Genomic DNA, 24,920 nt, shown 5'->3' with positions numbered 1-24,920 from the left:
GGGACGGGCGGGGCGGGCGGGGCGGCTCGGAAGCCGGTGCTGAGGTCCGCGAGGGATCCGTGCGCGGGAGCCGCACGCGCCCCGCCCCCCGGGAAGCTCAGCGCGGCCCCGCGGGTTGGGTGCGCGCCGCTGCGGCAGCCCGAGGCGGCCCCCTAGGGACGTAGGGGCGGCCATTGTCGCGGCCGTCTCCACCCCCTTCCCGGGCGCTGACCGCCCCCGCCCTCCTTTAGTCGGTTAGGGACGCAGCTTGCTAACAACCCTCCCGGCCTCCCCTGGCCGCCGGAAAAGCAGCCCGGAGGACGGACCCGTGCGAGACCTTCCCGCCTCCCTCTTGGTCGCGCTAGGCTACGGGTACATTCGCACGCCTCCTCCGGCAGCCCTCGGCCAAGCGCATCCTCCCTTGTGCCCAGCGCAGAAATGAGTAACAAGAGGCCCAAGCATGGCGACCCGTCTTTATTTTATTAGGAAGGAAACCACGAGCACCCCAGGCTCCTGCCAGGCACCCAGAGATCACACCCAGCCCCCCTGCCATGGAGGTCCCTTCCTTCTCAAGCCAAAAAAAAAAAAAAAAAAACCCAGTGCACTGCTTATCCTTAGCACAACATCACCAAAAAACAATAACACCAGCCAAGCAGGACAGACAGTTAAATAGTACTTCCACACCCCCCAAACTCAGGGAACTTCCAGCTCCTGGCTGCTACAAGGAGCCCCACAGAGCCTGGGGAGGGAGCAGTGGCTACACTAAAGCACTTATAAACAGCAAGGGGCGAAGGTGGAGAAATGAGAATAAATAAGGAGAAAGGGGGAGGAGGACGGGCCCTAGAACTCACGGCCCCTTCCTTCACAATGGCCAAGCCTGGGAAATTTGCCTACTGTCTACGCAGAATACATACACCTTGGTGATAGAGGTGGGGAGTGGGCAGCCCAGGGAAGACCCTCAGCAGGTTGAACAGAGGGCCAGACAGGCTAAGAGGAGCCAGGAGTCATGCTACCGTAGGCAGAGGGGAAGCCCTCCCGTCCAGCATGCCTCTGGTGGGAATGCGACGACCTGGACACCAGCACGCCCTCACCCCCCCGCAGACGCAGGGTCACACGATCTGTGTCAGAGCTATGGTGGGGCCCTTGTGGTCGTCAAAGCGGTCCATGGTCTTGAGGCTGAGGATCATGTGCAGGCCGTAGGTGAAGATGAAGAGCATGAACAGGGAGGTGAGCAGCCCCATCCAGATGCCCGGGGAGAAGAAACCTGCACAGTCACTGGCGTAGGAGAACTGCTCACCCGTCACGTTGAAGGCCTGGATCTGCAGGACAGAAAGCACCGAGTGGCCCCACACAGGGAGGCCCAGTAAGGGCGTGGGAGCACCAAGGCGACAGGACTCTCCCTCACCAAGGCGACAGGACATTCCCAAGCCCTAACCCCAACCCAAAGCACACTGAGACTCTTCAGGCCTCTGCTCCCCCAGCCCCTCCCAGTACTGGGCTACCTCCAACCTGGGCTCCCCACCTCCAGGCGCGGTCCCTCCCCCTTCCTACCTGGAAGTCCTGAAAAGTCATCTGCCAGAGAGAGGGTTGTGTGCCGGGCACGAGGAGATTGCCATTCTTGTTCAGACTGCTGACGTACTCGCAGTGGAAGGAATAGATGCTGGGCCCCGTGACCTGGGAGGCATTGAAGTAGGCGACGGAGCCATTGCTGTGGATTTCAAGGCGCTCCAGGGTAAACCAGTGTCGGGCAGACACCGGGTAGAAGCGGTTAGCCAGAATGAACCTGGGGGAGGCCGTGGAGGTGTCAGGCAGCTGGAGAGGCCGGAGCCGCATGAGCCCACCCGCACCTGCCTCTCGGACTCACCTGAATGTCACTGTGGTACCAAAGAGCTGTTCGTAGGTCAGCACAAGCCTGCAGAGTCAGAGGAAGAGGTGAGTTTTCAGGTTCTGGGATGGCCTTGAGCATCTTAGAGCAAGTTCCTCAGGTATCCTTCTACCTAAGCTGTACGGGGTCCTCACAGCCACCTGAAGAGGCAGTGCCTCCCACTTGACAGATAGGAAAACTGAGGCCCCATCACACCCTAAGTCAGGAACCAGCCAGCACACAGGTTCCCCACCTCCAGCTGAGAGCTCCTCCCTCTGGTTCCCCTGAACCCATGGCCACTCCTTCAGCTCCCCCTGGGGATTGCGGAGGCTGCCCAAGGGGGAAGTAGCAGGACCCAAGGTATTAACCACCGAGGTCGGGCCGAGGACGAGAAGGCGTGAGGAGGCAGAGCTCTGAGCAACGCCCGCTCAGGAGCCCTCCGCCAGCCTCCCCCCCCGCCACAATGCCACCTGCATCCCCACGGCGGACAGCCCCCAACACATACCCCCTCAGTGGCATGTACTTCGCCCTTACCTGGCAACGGACTCGTTCCAGAAGGAGCCGGTCAGGTTGAGGCGGTCTTCATCCCCAAAGGTGAGGGAGGTCAGGTCCTTCCAGTGGTCCCTATATGCCACCGAGAAGTTCTGGGCCCAGAACAGGATCCGGGGGGCAGTGTCGTTGTAACTCACAGGGGAAAAGATCATAGGCGATGCCGACTGTCTTTGCAGCAGCTGGCGACCCAGACCCCCAGCCACCAAGGCTACATCGCGGGCCACCTGCAGAAAGAGCCCACAAGCCTTCTCTCAACAGCCCTGGTTCTCTCAGCAGGCCCTGAACCAAGCGGCCTGCCCTTGCGGTCCCCGCTGGGCACTCTCTCCACCATCTCAAGTCCCACCAGTCACGCTCATACTCAAAGCTTCCTTTGGGAAGCCTTCCCCTGGTGGCCCCTAAGCCTTTGTGATGTTTCTCGTCTCTGCACCTTAGGAACACTTGGACTTACTGTCCGAATACGCCAGCCAGTAAGGCTGTTGGGGTGAGATGGGCAGCGGCCGCCTGGAAGGAGGAAGCAGGACTTCACGGCTCATCCACGCCCCCCACCCCGACATCTGCCTGGAGGAGAAGCCGGCCCCACTCCAGGCCCCTGGCCACACATCCCGGAGCCCTGGGCAAGGGCACGTACCCTAGGAGGGCGGACTGCCGTGAGGGCCGCCGTGTACGGAACGTCTTCCGACTTGAGCACGCTCAGCACCTGCCCGATGACCTCATCTGAGGAGCAACGGGGGGAGGGGGGGGCAGAGAAGCAAGTCACAGGCAGCCGCTCGCGGCCACGCTTGCCACTGCCCGTGAGAACCCGCCCAACTGTCACACGGCAGGGGCAAGGCTGGGGCCTTCCATGCACCCTCTGGGAGGCTTCTCTTGACGGTGTTCAGCGGGATCGCCGTGTTGAGCTGGGGAGCGCCGGATGTCTGCCCTGTGCGGTCCCCGTACGCCGGCAACCGGCACGTCCTCTGGTGGGACGCCGAGACCCTCGCAGAGCCGGGTCCCAGCAACCTTCACTGGTGTTCGCCGTTTCCAGCAGCCGCTTCTCATCATCGCCCCAGCCCCAGCCTCCCCCCGGCCACCGTGGCCCCAATCACTGAATCCCTAATGCCACATCCTAACTCACTGGAGGGAGGAAAGACAGACAGACACAGAAAACTCCAACTCTACACCCGGAAAGTGTCCAGTGACCTTGCCAGGAGGAATGACTGTCCTTTACAGCCAAAGGAAGACCAGTCCTTGGAACTGTTTTTTGAAACGTTGCTGGTATATTCAAGCCCAAACCCGAGGATTCAGGCCGCCTGAGTGGAAACTGGCTCCAGGCTGCACACGGAAGGCCCCCGGACATCCAACAGCTCTGCCAGGCTGGGCCCAGCCAGAGAGGGCCGAGGCCTGGGGACCGGCGGGGCCCTGCTCAGCTGGCCAGTTGCCGCCAAGAAGCAGGCGGGCCACCCTGGGAGGGCAGAGGGGCTGAGGAGCGCAGGCCAGCTCCTTGCGGCCAAGGGTGGGATGAGGACAGAAACCGTGCACCGCCCCGACCCCACTCACCATTGCCTGTGAGCACTTCCTTCGGTGCCATCAGACCCGAGCTGGGGAAGAGACAGAACATTAGAGACGCCCAAATCCAAATGGCCTCCGCTGCCCTGGGCCGCCGTCCTTGCCTGGTAGCCCCGCCACCTAGCACACTCGAGCTGCGGGCCCACTCCCACCACTGGTACCTTTGCTCACCTCACAGCCCTGCCTGGAATCCCCCGGCCCTCCTCCCCCAGCTTCGGAGTCCGGCTCGAGTCCCTGCCACCTGCTCCGTGTACGGTCCCCGCTAGGCGGGCCGGCTCCCCGCCAGCAAGGCCCACGTCTGCCTTGTCTCAGGAGGCCCGACAGGCTGAGGTCCTTCCCGCCTCTTCTGGCCGCACAGGCACCTTCTGGGAGGGCCTCAAGCTGCTAACGGGAGGACTGTTCGGGGCCTGGGCCCTGAGGCTAGAGGCCGGGCCGTACCTGGCTGTGTAGGGCAGGCGGATGAGCAGCAGGGCTGGGAGGCTGGCGTTGAGCTTCAGCTCCCGGAGGGTGGCCAAGTCCACGTGCAGGGGGCTGGCCCCGAGCTTCTCCTGCAGGTAAGTGGTCAGAGTGCTGACCGCGTACCAGTCGACGGCAGGAAGCACCAGAGAGGAGGGGGCCAGGTCCAGGGCATTCTGGGGACAGAGCAGCAGGCGAGAGGATGAGTTAGCAAGGGGCCAGTGGACCCGGGCCAGCCTCCCAGACCTCTCTGGAAAGCCACGCCCACACCCACACCGGCTCTCATTCCAGGTGACAAAGAAAACACGCCACACCCCTGGCCCTGACACTAAGGCCTTTCTACCTTCAGCCAGCATCTCTGGCTCCTGAGGGGACAGTTCTTACTGTGCTGGGAGAGGGGGCGCAGGATGGCCTCCAGGGCCTGCAGCTGGGAGAGGACCCTTACCTCCAGGTTAGAGAAGGCACTGTCCTGCTTGTTTCCAAACACGCCACCATACGCTGTGAAGTCCTCGATGCTCAGCTAGTAGGGAAGCAGGGAGATGGCCTCAGAACGCTGGGCTAGGGCCAGGGCAGGGGGCAGACACCTTCCCTGTGCGTTTGCAGGGCCAGCAGAATCTCATTCAGAGTCAAATTTGATCTGGTCCGAAGAGTGAGCAACGGTGTATTTTAGGGGTGGGGTGGGGCGGTGGAAGGTTCTGTTTTCTCCAGCACCCTCTTGGCAGGGTGAGGGAACAAGGAAGGTGGTCATGGGGTTGGAAGGAAGTCTGTGGGCAGCTGATTCATGGTAACCTCGGGAGTAAGAGTCAGCCACCCCCCGCGAGCAGACGGGAGGAGCTGCGGAGGGAAGAGGGAAGCTGTGGGGAGGAGCTGGGGGGCAGCCAGGAGCACTGGTTGCACGCCCCCCAGGGCAGAAGTCAGAGACAAGGAGAGCCTGCGCGCCAGCTGCGACAGGTAGAGCTGCGTCCGTCCGGTCTGGATGGGACCCTTTGCAAAGGAGGGGGAGAAGTGCCCCTCCCTGCCTGGTTTTGGTGGAAGGGGAGAGAGAGGTGAGGATCTCAGGACATGCTGGAGAAAGCACTGAAGTCTTCTGAGCTCTCTGGGCCACAGTAACCCCAACCCCATCCCTTTTCCTCTGCAACCTAGAGATGTCCTTCAGCTTCTGCCCCTCCATCCCAACTCCCAGCTTCCTCTGGCTTTTCCCGGTTAGGCCCAGAGGAGATCTTAATCAGCTTCCCTAACCTCATCCTGTTTAGTATACATACTTGCGGCCTCCTCTCCCTTCTGGGCAGGAATGTTGACCCTGTCTGGCCACCTAAGCTCTCATTCTGAAAGCCCAGGAACCACCGCTGTGTCCTCATGGCACTCCCTGCTCGAAATCACCCAAGGCTTCCTGCCACATTTAGAACTGCGACCAACGTCTTCCCCCCTTGTCTCCCGGTTCCTTGGCTGACCATCTCCTACCCCTTTCTCTCGCTCACTATACTCCAGCCACACCAGCTCTTCCACGGGCTCACCAGGAGCGCTCCTTGCCCAGGGCCTTTGCACCTGCCGTTACCTCTGTCAGGAATGCCCTTCCCCTACGGCCACACGGCTCCATCCCTCCCTCCACTTAGGTCTCTGCTCAGATATCACCTCCACAGCGAGCGCTTGCCTGGTCACCCTTACCTTAAACGGCATTGCCAGTTACTCTGTCCCCTTAGTCTGCTTCCTTCTTCTCTAAGGACTACAGAACTGACATTATATCATACACCAACTTAGCATTTACCTGTCACCCTCACGACAATGTCAGCATCTCCGGGGGGGCTTGGGTTATTCTGCTCACTGCTGTGTCCCCAACACTTAGTACCTGGTACACAGTAGGCAGAGTCCATATTTGACAAATGAATGAATTGAAGGAATGCCATATGACAGGGTGGGGATGCCAGCTACACGTTTCACACGGACTGTGAGAAATGTTCCTCACAGCCCTCTGATGTCAGTGGTGTCTTCATTTTACAGATGCGGAAAGGGGCATTTGCAGAGTATTTCACATGTCCAAAGGCCAGTAAGTAGTAGAACTAGAACTGAGTTCCAGTCTGACTACATTATTTACCACCTCCTGGAAAGACTACAGGCCAGCACAGCCACCACCACCTGCCCACAGAACGACAGAGCAAGACCAAAAGGGGAATGAGCCATACAGGCCATCAATGAGGAACCGACAAGCAGAAGCTCGATAACCTCCCAAACGACAACCCTACGCTGCCCTAGAACCTTCTTGTGGTCTACGTGCCTGCTTTAGGAGCAGAAGGACCCAGATGGGAGGGTAAACAGTGTGCTGGATATGAGCACAAACCTGGGGTAGAGGGGTGTCCCACAGACTCAGGCTGGAACCAGCTGTGGCTTGCACAAGCCACACAACTTCAGCCAATCGTTCTCTGGCAGTAAAACCGAGATAATGACGTCAGCCCAGCACAGTGCGAATGAAGCACTCAGTGAGTGATCATTCTTCCATTCTCTCGAATCACGACTCTGCCACCCATTAGCTGTGTGACCTTGGGCAAGTCATTTGCCATCCTTGGCATCACTCTTCTGATCTGTAAACAGGGTGCATCATCCCCACCATGATCAGATAAGGGTCTGGCACTCACTGGGCATCTGGCCTCTGACCCTTTATTTCCCCCAATCAAGTGGGTGCCATTTCAAGGCCCTCACCATTCCCACTGAACGTTCTCCTACATGCCTTCCCAAGGGAGGAACCACACCTCCCTAGAGTTGGGACAAGGTCACTGAAGCGTCCCTTGAGGAATGGGCCTCAGTGTCCTGGGGCGGGGGGGGGGGGGGGCCTGCCTGCCTCCTGATGACCGAGGGAGAGAGGGCTGTGGCAGGCGCACCTTGTCCTGAAGGAAAAGCAGCACGTTGCGGGGGCCCAGCTCCAGGGCGGGGTCTAAGTAGGTAGAGAGCTGCATGTCGCTGGTGATATGGCCCTCGTGGGTGTCGGCCGCAGGAGCCCAGAGGTCTCTGGCAGGGGACAGAAGACGTGCTGTCAAGCGGAAGCTCACGGCTTGAGATCGGAAACCCACGGGCTCCCAGCTTGATGCGTGGGGCCCAGAGCTTAGACCCAGCCCACTCGCTATGGAGCCGCCGAGCAACGGACAGTCCCCCTCTGGGCCCCGCCGCCCCTCGCCAAGGACAGCCCCGGAGTCGGGCGAGGGCACCTCAGCCGACGCGGCGCGCAGCGCAGCCCGCCCCGGCCCGCCCCGCTCACCGGTCACTCGACCACAGCACCAGCGGCACCTGCTGCTCCGACGCCACCGCCACCGCCGCCGCCGCCACCATCACCAGCGGCAGCCATGGCATCTGCCAGAGCGCCAGGGACCGCCGCATCCCCGCCCGCACTCGACCCACCGCCGTCGCCGCCATCAAAACCTCTCGGCCTCCACTGCCAGGACCCACCGCGGCCGCCGCAGATCAGGTGACCGTCGCCCCCGCCCGAGCTCCGCCTCGAGCCGCCATTGGCCCGGGCGCAAGACCGCTTTCCAGACCCTCAGGTTATTGGACGAAGTGGATGTCACTCACAGCCGCTCCTTTTCACTGGTTGGCTGTACGTGTCTCCAGGCGCGCAAGCTCCAAGTAGGAAAGGGGGCGGAACCGAGCTCCGCCGGCTCCCACAGCCTCCTGCCCCTCTGCGGACGCCGCGGGTTCCAACCCTGCAGAAGGAGCGGGGCGGAGCGGGCTCCGCTGGTTCCCACACGCACAGCTTCTCCTTTCCCTGTTTTAATCTTCTTAGTGCTTAAAGTAGCAAGAGTGGTTTCTTTTTCCTGCAGATGGACCCTCCTTTATACAGGTAGGGAGAGAAGAGGACGCCCTGGATAGCGTCCAGAGGAACGCCAGCACTTACTATGGGCAGGGAGGAGGATCCAGAAGAGAGATCGGAGAAGGAGCATCAAAGAGGAGGGGGAAACCCAGGGAAGTTTCAAGCACACCATGGTTAACAACGTCATTCTCGACTGCTGCCAGGAAGCAGGTAGGATGAGGACAGAAAACTTTCTTGTACTTAGCAACACCAGTTTGGTGAGAGCGATGTCAGTGTGAGGAAGTGGAGACACGGTATAGATTGTCCTTTCTCGAAGTTTGCCTTAAAGAGAGGAAAGAGACAGAGTGACAGCTAGAGTCAGAAGATGAGAGACACCACCTCAAATAAATTGGGAGACTTTCATCTTTTTCTGTGCCATTAAAAAATACATATTTAGTTGCACCAGGCCTTAGTTGCAGCAGGCATGCTCCTTAGCTGTGGCATGTGAACTCTCAGTTGCGGCATGCATGTGGAATCTAGTTCCCTGACCAGGGATCGAACCCCGGCCCCCTGCATTGGGAGCGTGGATTCTTACCCACCGCACCACCAGGGAAGCCCCTTTCTGTGCCATTTTTTATTTCTCATATTAGTGACCACTGCAACCTAGTGGGTGAGTATATGGGTGTTCACTGTAAGCTTTTTTTTGACCTTGGTACATGTACTGGGTTGAAGAGTATCCCCCTAAAAGTCATGTGTATCCAGAACTTGTAAATGTCACTTTATTTGGAAACAGGATCTTTGCAGATGTGATCAAAATAAGGTCATGCTGGATTAAGGTGGGCCCTAAATCCAGTGACTAGTGTCCTTATAAGAAGAGAGAAATTTAGACACAGACACACAGGGAAGAAGGCCAATTGATGATGGAGACAGAGTTTTGCAGCTGCCAACTGAGGAACTCCTGGAGCCACCAGAAGCTGGAAGAGGCAAGGAAAGATTCTTTCCTAGAGCTTTCAGAGGGAGCACAGCCCTGTTGACTTTGGACTTCTAGCTTCCAGAACTGGGAGAGAATAAATTTCCGTTGGTTTAAGCCTACCAGTTTGTGGTAATCTGTTATGGCAGCCCTGGGAAACTAACACACTATATGTTTGATATTTTTCATAATAAAACATATAGGGAAGGACTTCCCTGGTGGCGCAGTGGTTAAGAATCTGCCTGCCAATGCAGGGGACACGGGTTTGTGCCCTGGTCCGGGAAGATCCTACATGCTGCCGAACAACTAAGCCCGTGCGCCACAACTACTGAGCCTGCGCTCTAGAGCCCACGAGCCACAACTACCGAGCCCACGTGCCACAGTTACTGAAGCCCACACACCTAGAGCCCCTGCTCCGCAACAAGAGAAGCCACTGCAATAAGAAGCCCGCGCACCACAACAAAGAGTAGCCCCCGCTCGCCACAACTAGAGAAAGCCTACACGTAGCAACAAAGACCCAATGCAGCCAAAGATAAATAAATTTATTTTAAAAAAAAAAAAATATATATATATATATATAGAGAGAGAGAGGAAAGTTTGATCAGGCCCATTGCTGGCAAGGATGTTAGGAAATAGAGTCTCACCTACACAGTGGTGAGAGTATCGATTGGTAGAACTTTTTTGGAGGACGATTTGGCAGCATCTAACAAACTAAAACGTGTATGACCTTTAACCAAGCAGTTTCCCTCTTAGGGATCCATTCAACAGAAATACTCAGCCAAACACACTGTGCCCCGCCACTGCTGCTGCCGCCCCTGCCCCTCAAACACCAGCTCCTTGGCAGGATTCGATCTGTGTGCGGAACCCTCAACTCAGCACAGGAAAGCACACGAGAAGGGGGACTAGATGCTGGGAGCCGCTGCACCGTGTACACAATGACTCCCACCCAGCCCCATGGAGCTGACAGACCATTGATCACCTGCACTTGTCTGAGAAACTGCTTATGAGATTGTAGTCATGGTTGTCACACATGTGGCTCTGACTAAGACAGTGGCAGTTGAGCTGAAGACAGGAGGTGGGCTTGGCATGGTCAGGGAGGACAGTGGCTGAAGGTGGCTCTTGGATGTCTCTGAGTTGGAGACTGGGAGATGAGATCAGTTGGGGACAGTTACGTTTGGGTTGTTTGTGGGGCCCCCAACTGGCCGTGTCCGGGCCAGCTGAGGGGAGAGGTTTGTGCTGGAGCTTGCTGTGCCCCCAAAACCCTGGGAGAGGTTGGAAGTTCTAGTGCCACGATCTGATTTGTATTTGAAAAGGCGGATCTGGCTGTGGGAGCAGAGCGGATGACGGGGATGGGAGTGCCAGCAGAAACCAGGAGGAGGCTGTTGCCATCATCTGGGAGAAAGATGATGGGGGCCTGGCCAGGGTAATGGAGGGGCAGAGAGGGAAGGCAAGAGACTGCAGGGGTCACTGCCTCAGTGTTGGTGCAGGACCGAGGTTCGACCAGGTGGCATGATGGTGGGGCAGGGGCCCCAGGAGCATCAGAAGTGAGAGGTCGAAGCCAGGGCAGCCAGCGGGGGGTGGGGAAACCAGAGCCCCTCATGCTCAAGCCCTCCCCTGGCCTTGCTCTTGCTGTCACTCGCTGCCCTGGGGGTCAGTTGCATCCCCTCGGTCTGCCATTCCGTCACTCACCAAAGTCCTAGAAATCTTGCTCGGCCCAGAACCTGGGGGGGAAACAAAATGAGGACCCCCAATTGGGGCATCACAGTAAAGTTAAAGTCCTCCAGGCCCAGGACAGACCCGGCAAGGGACACGTTTTGAGAGGAAAGTTCTATAATAATGCCACAGGAGTGAAAGCTGTCGAGGGAAGGGACAGAGGCCCCAGGGATCAGAACAGTGACACAGGGTGACAAGAGGAGCCGATGGGACTTCTGTGGTGGTCCAGTAGCTAAGGCTCTGCGCTCCCAATGCAGGGGGCCCAGGTTCAACCCCGGTCAGGGAACTCGATCCCACAGGCCACAACTAAAGATCCCGCATGCCGCAACTAAAGATCCCACATGCCGCAACTAAGACCCGATGCAGCCAAATAAATAAATAAATATTAAAAAAAAAAAAAAAAAGAGGAGCCAATGGCCATGGGCAGACTTAGGAACACAAAGGGCACCGTTTAAATAAAGTTTCAAGGCAAAGACTTTCTCAAAAGTGTGACCTTGCTGGCCAGCAGTCTCTTGCTCACCATCCTTAAGGGAGAAAGTCCCGTGGCTACTTTTCTTCTTCCCTCAGTTCCCGGAGGTCCCTGGAGTGGTGACCCTCGAGGCTTCCTGAAGCGGTTGCTATGGGCCAGGCACTGAGTCAGACTCGGACCCTGCCCCTCAAGTTCACAATCTGATCTGGAGGAGATGCAGAATAGTGAGTCACAACCCAGGGTGATGGATGTTCAAAAGGGGGAGACAAAAAAAAAAAAAAGGGAGACACAGGGCTGGGAGGGAGGCACAAAGAGGGGCACCACCTGAGTCTGCTTTGACCACAAGGTGACATCTAACCTGAGTCACTCACTAAATGTTGATAGCGCCCACAAGCACCTTCTGTCCAGTGCTTCATTTTTAGGGTAAAAGCATTTCTTCATTAAAACCCTTCTGGGCCCTCATCAACTCCATGTCTTCTTAAATTGTTTTAATATAATATTGGACACATTCCAAAATATGTGTAATATCTGTGTGCTACATTACATATGTTACGTAGACACGTGTGGCCTGTGTCTTACACACGTTACACATGATGCGTTACTTTATGTGAAATATACAAGAAAAGGAGCCCTCATCACCCACCCCAGACTTCAGAGTGCTGCCAGTTCCTGGGCAAGAATCTGTCTCCCCCAATCCCTTTTTCCTGCCCCACGCCCAGAAGTAATGGCTACCCTGAATTTGTTGTTTATCATTCTCCCTTTTTTTCTCTTACAGTTTGACCACTTCAGTATGTCCCCCTAAACAGTCTAGTGCTCAGTCTGCTTGTACTTGAGCTTGACGAAATGGCATCGTCCTGCGCAGGGGACGCGGGTAGCATCGTGCCATCCTTGCTAGTCTGGTGGTGAGCCTTCCGCGACCCTGGTTTCACTCTCCCCTTGGCAGGTGCCGGTGCTCCCTACCGTCCCTGTTTGCCGGGAGGCTTTTCATGACCTACGAACGCAAGATGTCTCAGGGGCCGTGGCAGACGGCACCGTCGTTCACAGTGATTCCGTCTCCCCCTTCCCTTAGGAGCACCCCTCCTTGCCCATTTCCAGGCAGGAGACACACTGGAAGAGACAGGTTCCAGGGCACCCCACCGTAGCTGGGATCCGGGGATCAGGAGACCACCAGGGTCCCTGTGGGAGTGTTACAACACCCGCACAGCAAGTGACTAGGCACTGGAACGTTGCTGCTGAAACACTGAACTCCATGCTGTGCTGGGCGTGAGACAGGTGAAGGGGCGGGAAGGGCGCCATCGCCTCACCCCTGCATCCCACATCATCTCGAGTGTGTCCCCGGGCAAAGTGGAGTCCACACCCTGAGCCTGCTCACCCAGACCACTGCTCAGCCCTCCCAGGCTTGCGTTCCCCACACACTCCTTGCCCCCCACCCCTACACTGGCCAAAAAAAGAAAAGTTGCAAAATCCAGGTGTACAGCTCAATGACTTAGCAAAGCAAACAAACACTCCCTTGGCATCACCAAAGTCAAGAACTCAAATGTCTACCTCCCCAAACCCCCTCATCCCCCTCCCATCACTTCCTTCTCCCTTCCACCAAAGTGACCACAAACCTGATTGTTGTGATAATCTCTTTGGTTTTTATAATTTTACCAACTGTGTCAGTCCGTCCAGGATGCTATGACAAAGTACCACAGACTGTGGCGTTTATAAACAGCAGAAATTTATTGCTCACAGTTCCCAAGGCTGGAAGTCAGAAATTAGGGTACCATCAGGGTAGGGGAAGGCCCTCTTCCAGGTTGCAGACTTCTCATTGTATCCTCACTGGTGGAAGGGGTGAGGGAACTCTCTGGAGCTTCTTTTATAAGGGCACTAATCCCATCATGAGGACCTCACCCCCATGACCTCATGACCTAAGCACCTCCCACAGGCCCCACCTACTAATACCGTTAGGGGATTAGGTTTCAGTGAATTGGGGGGGGGGGGACACAAACATCCAGGCCATCACACATCCCTCAATATGATGATTTTGTTTTGTCTGTTTTCGGACTTTATATAAATGGAATTATTCAGTATTACATTTTGTGTCTAGATTCTGTGCTCAAAATTGGGAGGTTAGGGACTTCCATGGTGGCCCAGTAGGTAAGACTCCGCGTTCCCAGTGCAGGGGGCCCGGGTTTGATCCCTGGTCGGGAAACTAGATCCCACAAGCCACAGCTAAGAAGTCCGCATGCTGCAACAAAGATCCTGCGTGCTGCAACTAAGACCTGGCGCGGCCAAAATAAATATTTTTTAAAAATTGGGAGGTTAATGTGAGTCATTGCATAACAGTAACATGACTGCTGTTCCCCTAGATAGATGTTCTGCCAGTCATTGAGCCCTTCTAGTGTTGAGAGACATTTGAGTGGTTTCCCACTTTAGCTAGCACGGCTAGTGGTGCTGCCAATACTTGCGTATGTGGTGCGCATATATGTGCATTTCAAAGGGTATATATATCAGGTCATAGAGTGTATGTACTGGGTTGAATTGTGTCCCCCCAAATTCATGTCCACCTGGAACCTCAGAATGTGACTTTATTTGGAAAAAGGATCTTTGTGAGTATAATTAGTTAAGATGAGGTCATAGTGGAGTAGCGAGCCCTAATCCAGCGACTGGTGTCCTTAGAAGAAGAGGCCATACAAAGCTGGAAGCAGAGATTGGAGTGAACTTGTGTCTTCAAGCCAAGGAACACCAAGGATTGCTGGGCACCACTGGAAGCTAGGGGAGGGGCAGATCCCTCCTCAGAGCCCCCAGAAGGAGCCAACCCTGCCGTTACCTTGACCTTGGACTTCTGACCTCCAGAACTGTGAGAGAATAAATCTTTTGTTGTTTTAACCCTACCAGTTTAGGGTGCTTTGTTACTGCAGTTACAGCAAACTCATACAGTACATGTATTTTCAGCTCTGCCATTGTTTCCTCTTCTATGAAGTGACTGCTCACATCAATCTTCCCGTTTTTCTATCCGATTGTTTATCCTTTTACTGATGTATAGGAGTTCTTTATTTATTCTGGGTGTGAGCCCTGCCTTAGTTACGTGTATTACAAATCTTTGGGTTTTGAAGCAAGTCCATTAACCTCGCTCTGCGTCCTGTACAGAATGAGATTAATCCCTACTTTTGCAAGGTTGTATGGGGATTGTAGACAATGACGGAAGCCTTAGGCGACTGGTACAGACTGAGAGCCCATCTGGTCAAGTGCTCTTGATGTGCCCAGAGCTCTAAGGCCCAGCCTTCCTGTCCAGAGGGGCACCTCCCACCCCCACCCCTACAGAGAGGCCAGATGTAAAAGAGCACAACACAGATGCTTTATTGTTTATAAAACATGAAAACCCAGGCCCCAGGGGATTCAAGTGATGCCAGGGAGGCAGAAAGGACGGAGAAGTCGGTAGGCCCCAGCATGAGGGCAAGGGGCCGCGTCTTGGGCCCTTGCTGCAGGCTCCATTTGGCTGGGCTCCACTTCTGGAACAGGGCAGCTCTTCTACCTGCAGCCCAGGGCTGCGCCCTGCCCGAGGGTCCCACGCCTGTGGGGAGCACGGGCAGAAGGAAGACGTGGCTGACGGCCATCCCTGAGGAAGTGGTGAGCAGCTCCTGGATCAGGGCAGGCGGGTAGAAGCCAGGCCTGGCCACTGCCCCGCTTCAACTACCCTCCCTCCAGTGCCCGGCCCTGGGAGAGAACACCTTGAAGGCAAGAAGGAAGGAGGCCGCTGCCTAAAAGTCTTCCTCCCTGCGTGGCCAAGTGGGAGGAGCAGCCGAGACCCTTCTTTCAGCTGAAGAACCACAGAGGAGCTGGAACGCACACCAACTAGGAGAGGGCACCCGTTAAGGGTTCTGAACAAATCTGTCTAAAAAACCGTATCTGAGCTCAAAGCATCAGTCCATCCCCCAGCCCAGCTCTGTGCAGGGCCAGAACCCAAGGCAGCACCGATCTCCCGGCAGCTGGGACTCGCGGGTCCCAGAGCTGCCTCTGTCCCAGGCCTCGCCGCCCCTCCCTGTCCCCGCCCCAGTCCAAGAGGAAAGCCGGGGCAGGATCTGGGCGGGGTCTGGGCGGGGTGGCGCCTATCTCCCGGCCTGCAGGTGGTTGTGGAGCTGCTCGGCCTGGCTCTTCAGGCGCTGGAATTCCTCCTGGATGAAGTCTGTCAGGGCTTTGCGAATCTCCACCTGAGGGGAAGGACTGGGGCTGGCCTGCAGCCCTCAGGGAGCTTCGCCCAGGGTCCCTGGGAGGCCAAGGGCACTGGGATGGGCTAGGACAGCTCTGGGATGGCCTGGGGGAGAAACTCACAGCTGACTTGTTCTCTGCCCGGAGCCGCTCGAGCACAGGCAGGGCACTGAAGGGCTTCCCAATCAGCACGGTGATTTTCTGTGGGGAGACGGGCCGCCGGTGGGCGACAGGAGCGGGGGGTGCCCACAGCCCCAGCACCCTGGGGAGCCAGAGGCCAAATCCTGTCCCCACCTTGCGGAGTACTCCCTCGGGTCCACTCTAACCTCTTTAAAACGAGGTGGTTGGGCTCAGTGACATCCAAGGGCCATCCCCGTCCCGGGGTCCATGCCCTAGTCATCCCATCCTGTCCTGTCCCAATCCCAAGGCCTGCCCCTGCCCCAGCCCCGGCCTTGGTGCCAGGAAGACACCCCACCCCGCTTCACTCCATTCCCCCTGCTGCAGCCTCCTGAATCTGGCCTCAGTGGTGCTGAGTGGGAGTCATGGGGCAGACGGCAGACAGACAGACAGACAGACAAGGTCAGCAGCCCTACCCACCTGTCCAAAGCGGGGGAAGTAGGGCGGGCTGTTAGGAAGGACGTCGTTCATTCCTGTAGCACAGCAGACAGAAGGCTGGGAAGCAGGTGTGGGGTGGAGCAGGGCAGCTCGGGCACCCCCTCTCTGCCACCCAGAGGAGACCCACCCACCAATACGACCGAGCGAAGCCCCTTTCCCTGGGCCGCAGCCTTGGCTCACCGACATGCCACAGCGGCAGAATGACAGGATTGAGATGACATTCGGCGATCAGGCGTCCGATTCCTACCCCAGAGAGAGGCAGAAATGGTGGCATGAGTGGAGCTTCGGTGCCAGCCTGCGGCCGGGGCCACTCCTGCCCTCCCCCAGTCAAAAGCAGCTGCCCTGGGCCGGCACCTGCCCTTCCCGCCGCTCCCAACATGCTCCTCTGCCCCGCCTGCCACACACAGTCCCACCCAGCCGGAGGCGGGCCAGCGGCTCTTACCCCACTTGAAGCGCAGGAACTCGGAGCTCATGTTCACTTTCCCTGTTGAGAGGCAGGATGGAGGTGAGGCTGGGGGCTGCCGGGCGGCGGCGAGGGGGCAGTCCCACCCATATTTTTGAGAGGGTCACGACCCTGCCAGCCCCACTGACCTTCTGGGAAGATGTGCACCCAGTCCCCGTGGTTGAGCTTCTCCAAAATGAAATCCATTCCCTTCTGGTAGACGCCATCTCCTGCCAAGAGACAGTCCCTCCCTTCAGTCTCCATCCTCCAGGGCCCCCCCTCCGCCCTCCATGGGCACGAAGCAGCAGCTCCCCATCCCCCAGCGGGCGGCCCACACGAACACCTTCCAAGGCCAGTCCCTCTCGGGCCTGCTCAGCTGCCTCCCTGATTGGGCTCTTGGAGCTTTAGGATGAGCCGCCCCTGGGGCGAGCCTACCGTTTGCTGCCTCTGGCCCAGTCTGTTGGTGATTTCCAGCCTCATCTGGGCCCCAGATTCTGGACAGCGACCCTTTCCCCGGGGTCTCTGCCAGGCCAGTTCCCGCAGCCACTCCTCACAGGCCCCCCCCAGCCCTTCCTGAGCCCTCAGCCTCTGCCGGCCCTGCCTCCTGCTGGCCCCTTCCTTGAAGGGCTCCCCCTGAAAACTAGACTCACCCTCAGCCAGGCCTCTCGGGAACGGGAGAGTGTTTGATGGAACACAGTGTCACTGAGAGTTGGGGAAAACTCAAACCTGCTACATGGAAAACAGCAGGGTTGAGCCGCCCCCAGTGCTAGCAACACTCGCCTTAGAGTTTCCCGGAGACCACGACACTGGACCCAGGTGGCCCGGCGGTCAGCAACAACACAGACATGAATGCCTAATGCCGCGTGCTGGCTCTTGACTTGGAGGCACATGGGGGCAATCTGTACCCACGCACAGTTGAGCCCCACTCGTCAACCTTGTCCGTAGAGTGGACAGAGACAGAGAAGGGGGGGAGGTTGAAGAAGCGGGGTAAATATCCTTACGTTATCAAGTAAGGAGTAGAGAGCCGCAGCACAAAGAGGGAGAGAGACAGACAGACCGACGCCAGGACTCTTTGGGCCAATGCACTAAGAAATGGACTTTCAACCTGTTCTCTGCAAGGCGGAGTCTTTGGAAGGTGCCAGATAGGGATCCAGGAGTCTCAACCCAACCCAAATGGGAACCCGGCCCGGCAGCTCCCTTAGGGGCTGGAGCTGGGGAGCAGTCACCCACTGCAGTTTCTCAGGGCATCGCAGCTGAGAGCAGCAGTTTCCCTACCTGGGCTCGCATTAGCCGGTAGGGGTGGGCTGCAGGGCCGCAGGCTCCTGCTCTACAAAAACCCACTGGTGCAACCGAGCCATCCAGCTTGGAATCAAGATTTACAAATACCGTGCTTTGGGAGCAACACTTCATAATGTTTGGCTTTTGCAAATGCTACTTCCACTCACTTGTACAGCTTGTGCGAGATCACTCTGACACTTCACGTCCTATCACAAGGCCTATGCTTGGGGGGAAGGGGAATTTTCTGGAACACAGAAGCAACACATGCCAGATACTTCCTTTGCTTCAATACGTGTTGCTAGATCTTTGCTGCATGTCAAATGCGCTTGAGAAACAGCTTGTCCCTGCCCACTTTCTCTCACCAGAAGGTGCTTCGGATTAAGACTTCACTTGCTGCTTTTATCTTGCAGTAAAACTTAGATGCGGGTCAAAAAGAAGAATGAGACTAGAAGTGGACACGGAAGGCCTCTGAGGTTGCCGAAAGGAGGGACTGAGACTCAGGGACAGTGCACGAGCAGAGTCGCCATCTCTCAGAGCAGTGCACGATGAACAACGCCACGGCCACTCGCCACGACACTGCAGCCTCTGCTTGTGTTTCAGCGAAAGGAAGCCGCCTCCAGAAGCACCAAAAGCAGAAAGCGTTCCAGGTGGCTATCTCTGGGGAGTAACTTGGTCTGCGGATGTGGAGGGTGGGCGCTGCAGCTCTTCATTAAACAACCTTGTTTATTATTTGAGGTTACTTTATTGGATTTTACCATGTTTTACTGCCATCTACTAGAAATAAGATTTCCCTGACCTCCAACGCCCTTTGGTTACTTCCTCTTCACAACCCAACCTCTGGGAGGAGTGGCCAAACACACGCCACCCCCCCTCGCCCACCCCCCACCGCCCACCCCACCCCACCCCCCAGGGCCGTCTACCCCACACCCTGCCCTGTGGCCGTCAGTCCAGAGAAGTGGCTTCTCCAGGGTCACTGGAGGCTTCCACAGTACCGAGGGGCCCTGTTTTGCTTCTTTCCTCTCTGGCCACTGCTCTCTGCTGTCTTGGTGGCTCGTGTCTCCTTCTGTGCTGAGGTGCTGTCCTGGACCCCTGCTCTCTCCGTGCTCTCCCCGTCTACGATCTCGCTTCTACGTTTGTGACTTTGTTTGCGGTTGAGTTCCCGGTATCTTTATTCCCAAGCGTTCTTTTGAGCTCCAGAGCTGCGCATCTCACTGTCTCTGGACCGTTCCCTCCTCAGGTGACAGGCTCCTCTCAACCACCATGCTGCCTTCCCCTAGTCCCATCCACCCAGTGGCTCCTCGTTACCAGACATCACCTAGTGTCATCTTTGCGTTTTCTTTTCCTCGCCCCCTCCTACACCCAACCTATCAAGTCCTGTCCCCTCCGCCTCCAGAGCGTATCCCAAAGCCGTCTCGTCTCTGCTCTCTGTGGTGACCCCCAGAGGCCCAGCTACAATCCTCGACCCCGCTTCTGCCCTCCAGGCACACTGCAGCCGGGGGCTCTCTCTCTAACCACACTCGAAAGCCCTGTCACTACCCTGATGAGAAAGCAGAGCCCAAATTCTTCACATGATTGTTCCAGAACCTTCACTTTTAGCCTGCAATGCACATTTTCTACCTTTATCACGTACCTCTCCAGTGTCTGCTACATGCTTCCCGTGTCTAGGATGCCTTTCCTTTCATACTCTCCCTGGAAAAATCCTGCTTCCCCAGAGGGAAAAGCAACCTGGATTTGAACCCTGGCTTTGCCACCTCTTGCCCTGTGACCTTGGGCCAGCACCTTTATCCCTCTGAGTCCCCTTATCTGGAGAAGGGGATGAAAATGAGCCCTACCTCCGGAAGCTCAACACCACACCCCTCACCCTACGGCACACGCCACCACCATCACACACTGATGACACCACACTGCCATCAGTGAGTCTCTCTCAGCAACGTCCTCAAGAGAAGGAACGTGGGTAACGCCTCGTCCACTTCTAACATCGGAGCCGGAGGCACACAATCCTCAGGCAGTCGCGGGGAATGCAGTGCGCTCCAAGAAGCCACTGCCACCCCTCCTGCCGCAGGATGAAGCTGGGCCTCACGCGAGTGAGGCAGTGGCCCCCGGCTCCCCGGCTGCCTGTCCCACCAGGGTCCCTCTATTCCCAGCACTGCCAAGCCAGAGGCATGGACCACCAGTCTCCCGGCCCCAAGGGAGGCCAGAGAAGCCCCCAGAAGCACCTCACCTCGGCACACGGGCACGCACTTGCCCAAGCTGAAGAAGTGGGAATGCAGCTCCTTGGTGAAGCAGATGTCTGCGGCCGCGGGGGTCCTGGAGCGGGGACAGACGTGGTCACCACGGCCTCCCCTGCACCCTGCTTCTCTGCCCTGCCCCCAGCGTGAGGCCTGACATCGTGGGCAGTGCAGAATGGAGGCACAGGAGGGCCTGCGGGGCCCCACCCCGTGCCCTGCCTGGACTGCTGGAGGCTCCTCCTGGGCACAGTAGGGGGAGGGCAGACCTGGGCAGAGACGGGTGAAGCCTGCCGGCCCACCACGAGGGGCCCACTGCTCCTCACCAACGCATCAACTTCAGGTTCCAGATGTGGCGGAGTTTCAGGATCCCTGGAGAAGGAGAGGAAAGACTTCATGCCCCAACTTACCTTGTACCTAGGGGGCGCCGATTTCTGTCATCCTGTTTTGGGGAATGAGGGACATGGACAGCAGTACTACCATTTCCCTACGGCCCAAAGTGGCATCTTCCTGACCCTTGGGCTGGACCCCCAAGTTCTCCCGGGCCCCTCCCTCTCTCCCACCCCGTATGTCTTATTAGTCACCACAGCTGGTCTGCCTACCTCCCCGATACATTCTGATGCTGCCTATTCTTCTACCCATTTCCCCACTGTCACCGCCACCACCTTGGTCCAGGTTACTGGATGGCTCTAGAGCCTCCTTCCTGGTCTCCTGGAATCTGCCTGTGGCACCCTGCAGGCCATGCTCTGCCCGGCGGCAAGGGTGAGCTCTGAAAGGCTCTGATTTGATCAAATGGCTTCCCACGAGATCTACCTCCTAGTCTATAACCTCCTGAGTTCAGCAGTGGGAGCCCCGGGCACCCCTAGGAGGGCCTAGCCGCTCCGCGGCACGTGGGATCTTCCCAGACCGGGGCACGAACCCGCGTCCCCTGCATTGGCAGCCATCTGGGTTACTGGAGCCAAGCCACTCCCTGTGAAGTCAGCAGAGCAGGAACTTCTAGGTGGGGAAGCGGGCTCCCAAACGAGGCTGGTGGAAGGCTACAAACCCAGCCTGGGGCAACCCTGGAAACAGGACACAGGTCTTCCAGCCCCTAGCCCAGAGTTTCCTTGACAGGACACTCTGTGGTCCTCAGATTTGTTCCCAAGGCTCTTTGGAACCGTCAACAGTTGAGAGAATGGAGGGTCTGACACACTGGGCCTGATACGTCAGAGGAAAGAAGCTGTCAGACCTTGCGCTACGTCCGTTCCCTCCAAATATCTGAGGCGCTCTCCAAATTACACTCCCTAGGAGGGATGCTGAAGGGGCCACAAATCAAGCTTTCATCCCTGGGGCAGGACATCCCAGAAACAGGAGCGCCAGAGCTATGCAAAGCAGCCCGTGAGGAGTGAGTTTGTTCTGCTTGTGTTCGGCCCTGTCCCAGGTTCCCTCCTTGCTTCCCCAAACCCAGCACACTGGCCCGTGTACCCCAGAGGTGAGGGTCATCCATGCAGGACTGGTGATTGGACACCGTGATGAGGGGTGTGGCCGGGCCTCGGTTCTCGATGAGCTCGTACAGAACCTCCTTGTTGTGGACGGTGAGGTGGTTCATGTACTCTGGAGGGAGAGCGGGAGGGTCGGGATCTTTGCTTCCTTTCCGGGGAGCCCAGAGCTCCCCACCCGCGGCCAAGCCAGCCCCTGCCAGCGCCCCCAACCCCGAACCCCAACTCTGGTTGGGCGTGGAGACCCGTGGCCAACCCTGCCTCGGCTTTGGGTCCACTCACTGGTCCAGAAGCAGCTGTAGGTGCCCACCAAGCCCATGACGACGCTGCTGGCCAGGGTCCAGGTGAGCGGCGGCACCGCGGGGAACGGCCATTTCACATGTAGGGGCATCTCCCCGCCCCGACCGAGCTTCCCCCACCGCCCCCGGCGGCCCGGCGCTCCCCCTGCCCTGGGGCAGGCTGTGGGGCTACTCTAGGTCTGTGTCCTCAACCGCTCGGGGGATGGGTCCCTAACAGGCCAGCGCCACAGACGGGCGCCGCGGCTCGGCGCGACAGGGGACTCGACCAAGGTCACCTAGTGGGTCAGGCCAGAACCGGGCCCGTCCCCGATCTCTCGCCACACACTAGCCGCCCTGGAGCCAGGAGACGGGGTGCGCACTGAGGACCTAGCGCGGACGGGAGCGGCAGCCGCGAAGCCCCCGCACCCGCCGGAAAGCGAGCCTGCGACGGCGCCGGGCTCTACCGCCGTCTGTCGCAAAACGCGCTCGGGCCGCTTGACGGCAGCGGGGGCGGGCCCGCGGGCCGCGTGGCCCCGCCCCGCTCCGGAGCCGCGCGGATTTGAGGCCGCCCGCCGGCTGCAGGTCCGTTTTGTCTCATTAGTTCCTCCCCGGTGAACTCTCCGTGAGTAACATGGGCTGCGCAACACGATTACCTGACACCACACAAAATCGGGGCTGGCTTCCCTGGCGGTGTAGTGGTTAAGGGTCTGCTTGCCAATGCAGGGGACACGGATTTGAGCCCTGGTCAGGGAAGACCCGACATGCCGCGGTGCTAGCAGCTAAGCCCACGTGCTACAACTATTGAAGCCCGCGCGCCTAGAGCCCGTGCTCCGCAACGAGAGAAGCCACTGCAATGAGAAAACCGTGCACTGCGCACAGCAATGAAGACCCAATGCGGCCAAAAATAAATAAATAAAATTAATTTATTTTAAAAAAAAGGTCGGGGCTGGCGGAGCACTTTTACTTTAGTTTTCTTCCCCCTTTGTTTTCATTAATTTCGTATAACACGGAATTAACCATTTTATAGTATTTTATATTACATTATTTTATGTATGTAACGTATGTAATGTTAAACGTTATGTATTGTATATGTTACATTATGTAACTTTACATAATTAGCTACATACAACTTATTTATTTATTTTTTTTGCAGTACGCGGGCCTCTCACTGTTGCGGCCTCTCCCGTTGCGGAGCACAGGCTCCGGACGCGCAGGCTCAGCGGCCATGGCTCACGGGCCTAGCCGCTCCGCGGCACGTGGGATCTTCCCGGACCGGGGCACGAACCTGTGTCCCCTGCATCGGCAGGCGGACTCTCAACCACTGCGCCACCAGGGAAGCCCTACAACTTTATATAATCACAATATTACAGAATTGTACTATACTTATGTATGTATGTAATATAATGTAACATGTGATGCAATATGTAATATATAGCAGCATATAACATACAATAGGAAATACTATGTATATTACAGTATTTTATATCGTTTAGTACGCCCACAGTGTTGTCAACCACCACCTCTAACTAGGTCCAAACATGTTCATCACCCCAAAAAGAAAGACCTGTAGGCATTAAGCAGTCTATTTTTTATTTTTAAAGCAAAGTATAATTTTATTGATTAAAAAATATTTTTCCCGGGAATTCCCTGGCGGTCCAGTGGTTAGGACTCGGCGCTCTCACTGCCGAGGGCCTGGGTTCAATCCCTGCTCCGGAACTAAGATCCAGCAAGACGCGGGAAAAAAAAAAATCCCAGTCTTCGGCTCATCACCACCCCCAATCCCTTAGCACGGAGGTCCTGCCAACGGGGACATTGCCCCGAAGACCGCACTACAACCATTCAGTAAGGACCCATCGCCCGCCCGCAGACACCGCCTGAGTCCCCCACTTGTCCCAGCAGCGACAGTGCAGGATCCCCACGGGGCACTGAGCTGCCAGCGCTCTAATCTCTCAGGTACAGTTTTTTAGTCCGCCCTCGGCTTCCACCACCATGGCCAGTTCCTGCGCCGACTGTCGCTCGCTTTGGGTATTCAGAGCGCTCAGGAGTGCGCAGCCACACCGGGCCCGGCCCGAGGTCTTGGAGATAAGGCCCTTGTCCTCGGGGGTGCCCAGGCTCGCCGCGGGGCTTCCCTTTTTCAGGCACGCCTCCAGCTCTGGAGTCTTCCCCACCGTATCCTTCCTGCAGGCGGCCGGGGACGGGGGCTGAGCGCCGGGCCTGGGAGAGCGCAGAACAGAGTCTGCGCTCGGGCGCCCGCAGCCCCTCGCTGCGCGCCCTGGGCACAGGAAAAACTCTGACTCACAGCACGGTCATCTGCTCAAACCCTCCCCCGCCTTTGCCTCCGCTAGCGCCCTGTCCCACCCGGGCGGGGAAGGCGGGGTCTGGTGGGAAAGTGGGCGGCCAGGTCCAAGCCAGGCCAGCTGCCCAACCTCCTGGCGGCCTCCGGGGTGGAGCCAGGGCCGGGCCCGCCCACCGGGAAGGGTGGGGCTGCCGAGCCAGCCCTGACGGGTGGGGAGAGTTGAGAGTCTGTTCCTCTGTTTTCGTCTACGGTCCCTGCCCAGGCAGACGCTGTGATTCCGTGGGGAGTCGCGATCCGCTCACAGCACAGGAAGGTGGTGTGGAGACGACCCGTTCTGCACAGGTATGGGAGCCCTCTGGCCAGAGGGAAGGAGGAAGTTGCCCCCAGCCTGTGAGGGAAGGCGAGAGGGGAAGGGAATCCCAGGGCTGGGGCTAAGGGCTGGTGTTGGGAGCCCGGACCGACTTTGGGCTGAGGCCAGGAACTCTCTAGTTCTTTTCCTCCGCCCACCTGGGAGCCCCTGGCCCCAGAGCCTCCAAGCCTGCCCTTGCCAGCCCAGGGCTGCCTAAAGGCCTACATACATCCCAGAATAGATACCAGGGCAGGGGACCCAAACTAGCGTGAATGACAGAGCAGGTGGCTAGGGGGAAACAGGCATGGAGCCCGGGCAGGCACTGAGGCAGGTGACAAGGCAACAGAGAAAAGCAGGCAGACAGATGTAGAGGGACTTACGTCACTGTACGAGGGCAACACCAACAGGGAGTTGAGCAAGGGCCTGAGCCCAAAAGACAGGGCAA

General features: G+C 57.6%; 2 protein-coding genes across 2 annotated transcripts; both read right to left on the bottom strand.

The window, feature by feature from the left end:
- Positions 1-438: 438 nt before the first annotated feature.
- Positions 439-7,840, bottom strand: ATP6AP1 (ATPase H+ transporting accessory protein 1). Its single transcript, XM_065900627.1, has 10 exons — positions 7,644-7,840; positions 7,270-7,396; positions 4,842-4,916; positions 4,379-4,572; positions 3,932-3,972; positions 3,024-3,109; positions 2,378-2,619; positions 1,844-1,891; positions 1,531-1,762; positions 439-1,298 (listed from the first exon to the last, which is right to left on the bottom strand). The coding sequence occupies exons 1-10, from the start codon at positions 7,796-7,798 to the stop codon at positions 1,089-1,091; spliced, it is 1,410 nt and encodes a 469-aa protein (XP_065756699.1). The 5' UTR covers positions 7,799-7,840; the 3' UTR covers positions 439-1,088.
- Positions 7,841-15,414: 7,574 nt separating this feature from the next.
- TAFAZZIN (tafazzin, phospholipid-lysophospholipid transacylase) lies at positions 15,415-21,943 on the bottom strand. Its single transcript, XM_065900830.1, is given in 12 exon segments — positions 15,415-15,516; positions 15,638-15,715; positions 16,112-16,164; positions 16,310-16,372; positions 16,572-16,613; positions 16,721-16,801; positions 19,467-19,502; positions 19,505-19,549; positions 20,071-20,156; positions 20,401-20,446; positions 21,539-21,667; positions 21,835-21,943. Coding segments are annotated over 12 exon segments (870 nt in total).
- Positions 21,944-24,920: the final 2,977 nt, after the last annotated feature.

This window comes from Phocoena phocoena, chromosome X, assembly GCF_963924675.1.
Source record: "Phocoena phocoena chromosome X, mPhoPho1.1, whole genome shotgun sequence".
Lineage (NCBI taxonomy): Eukaryota > Metazoa > Chordata > Mammalia > Artiodactyla > Phocoenidae > Phocoena > Phocoena phocoena.
Note: the sequence above shows the minus strand (reverse complement) of the source record. Positions and strands in the feature narration are given on the sequence as shown.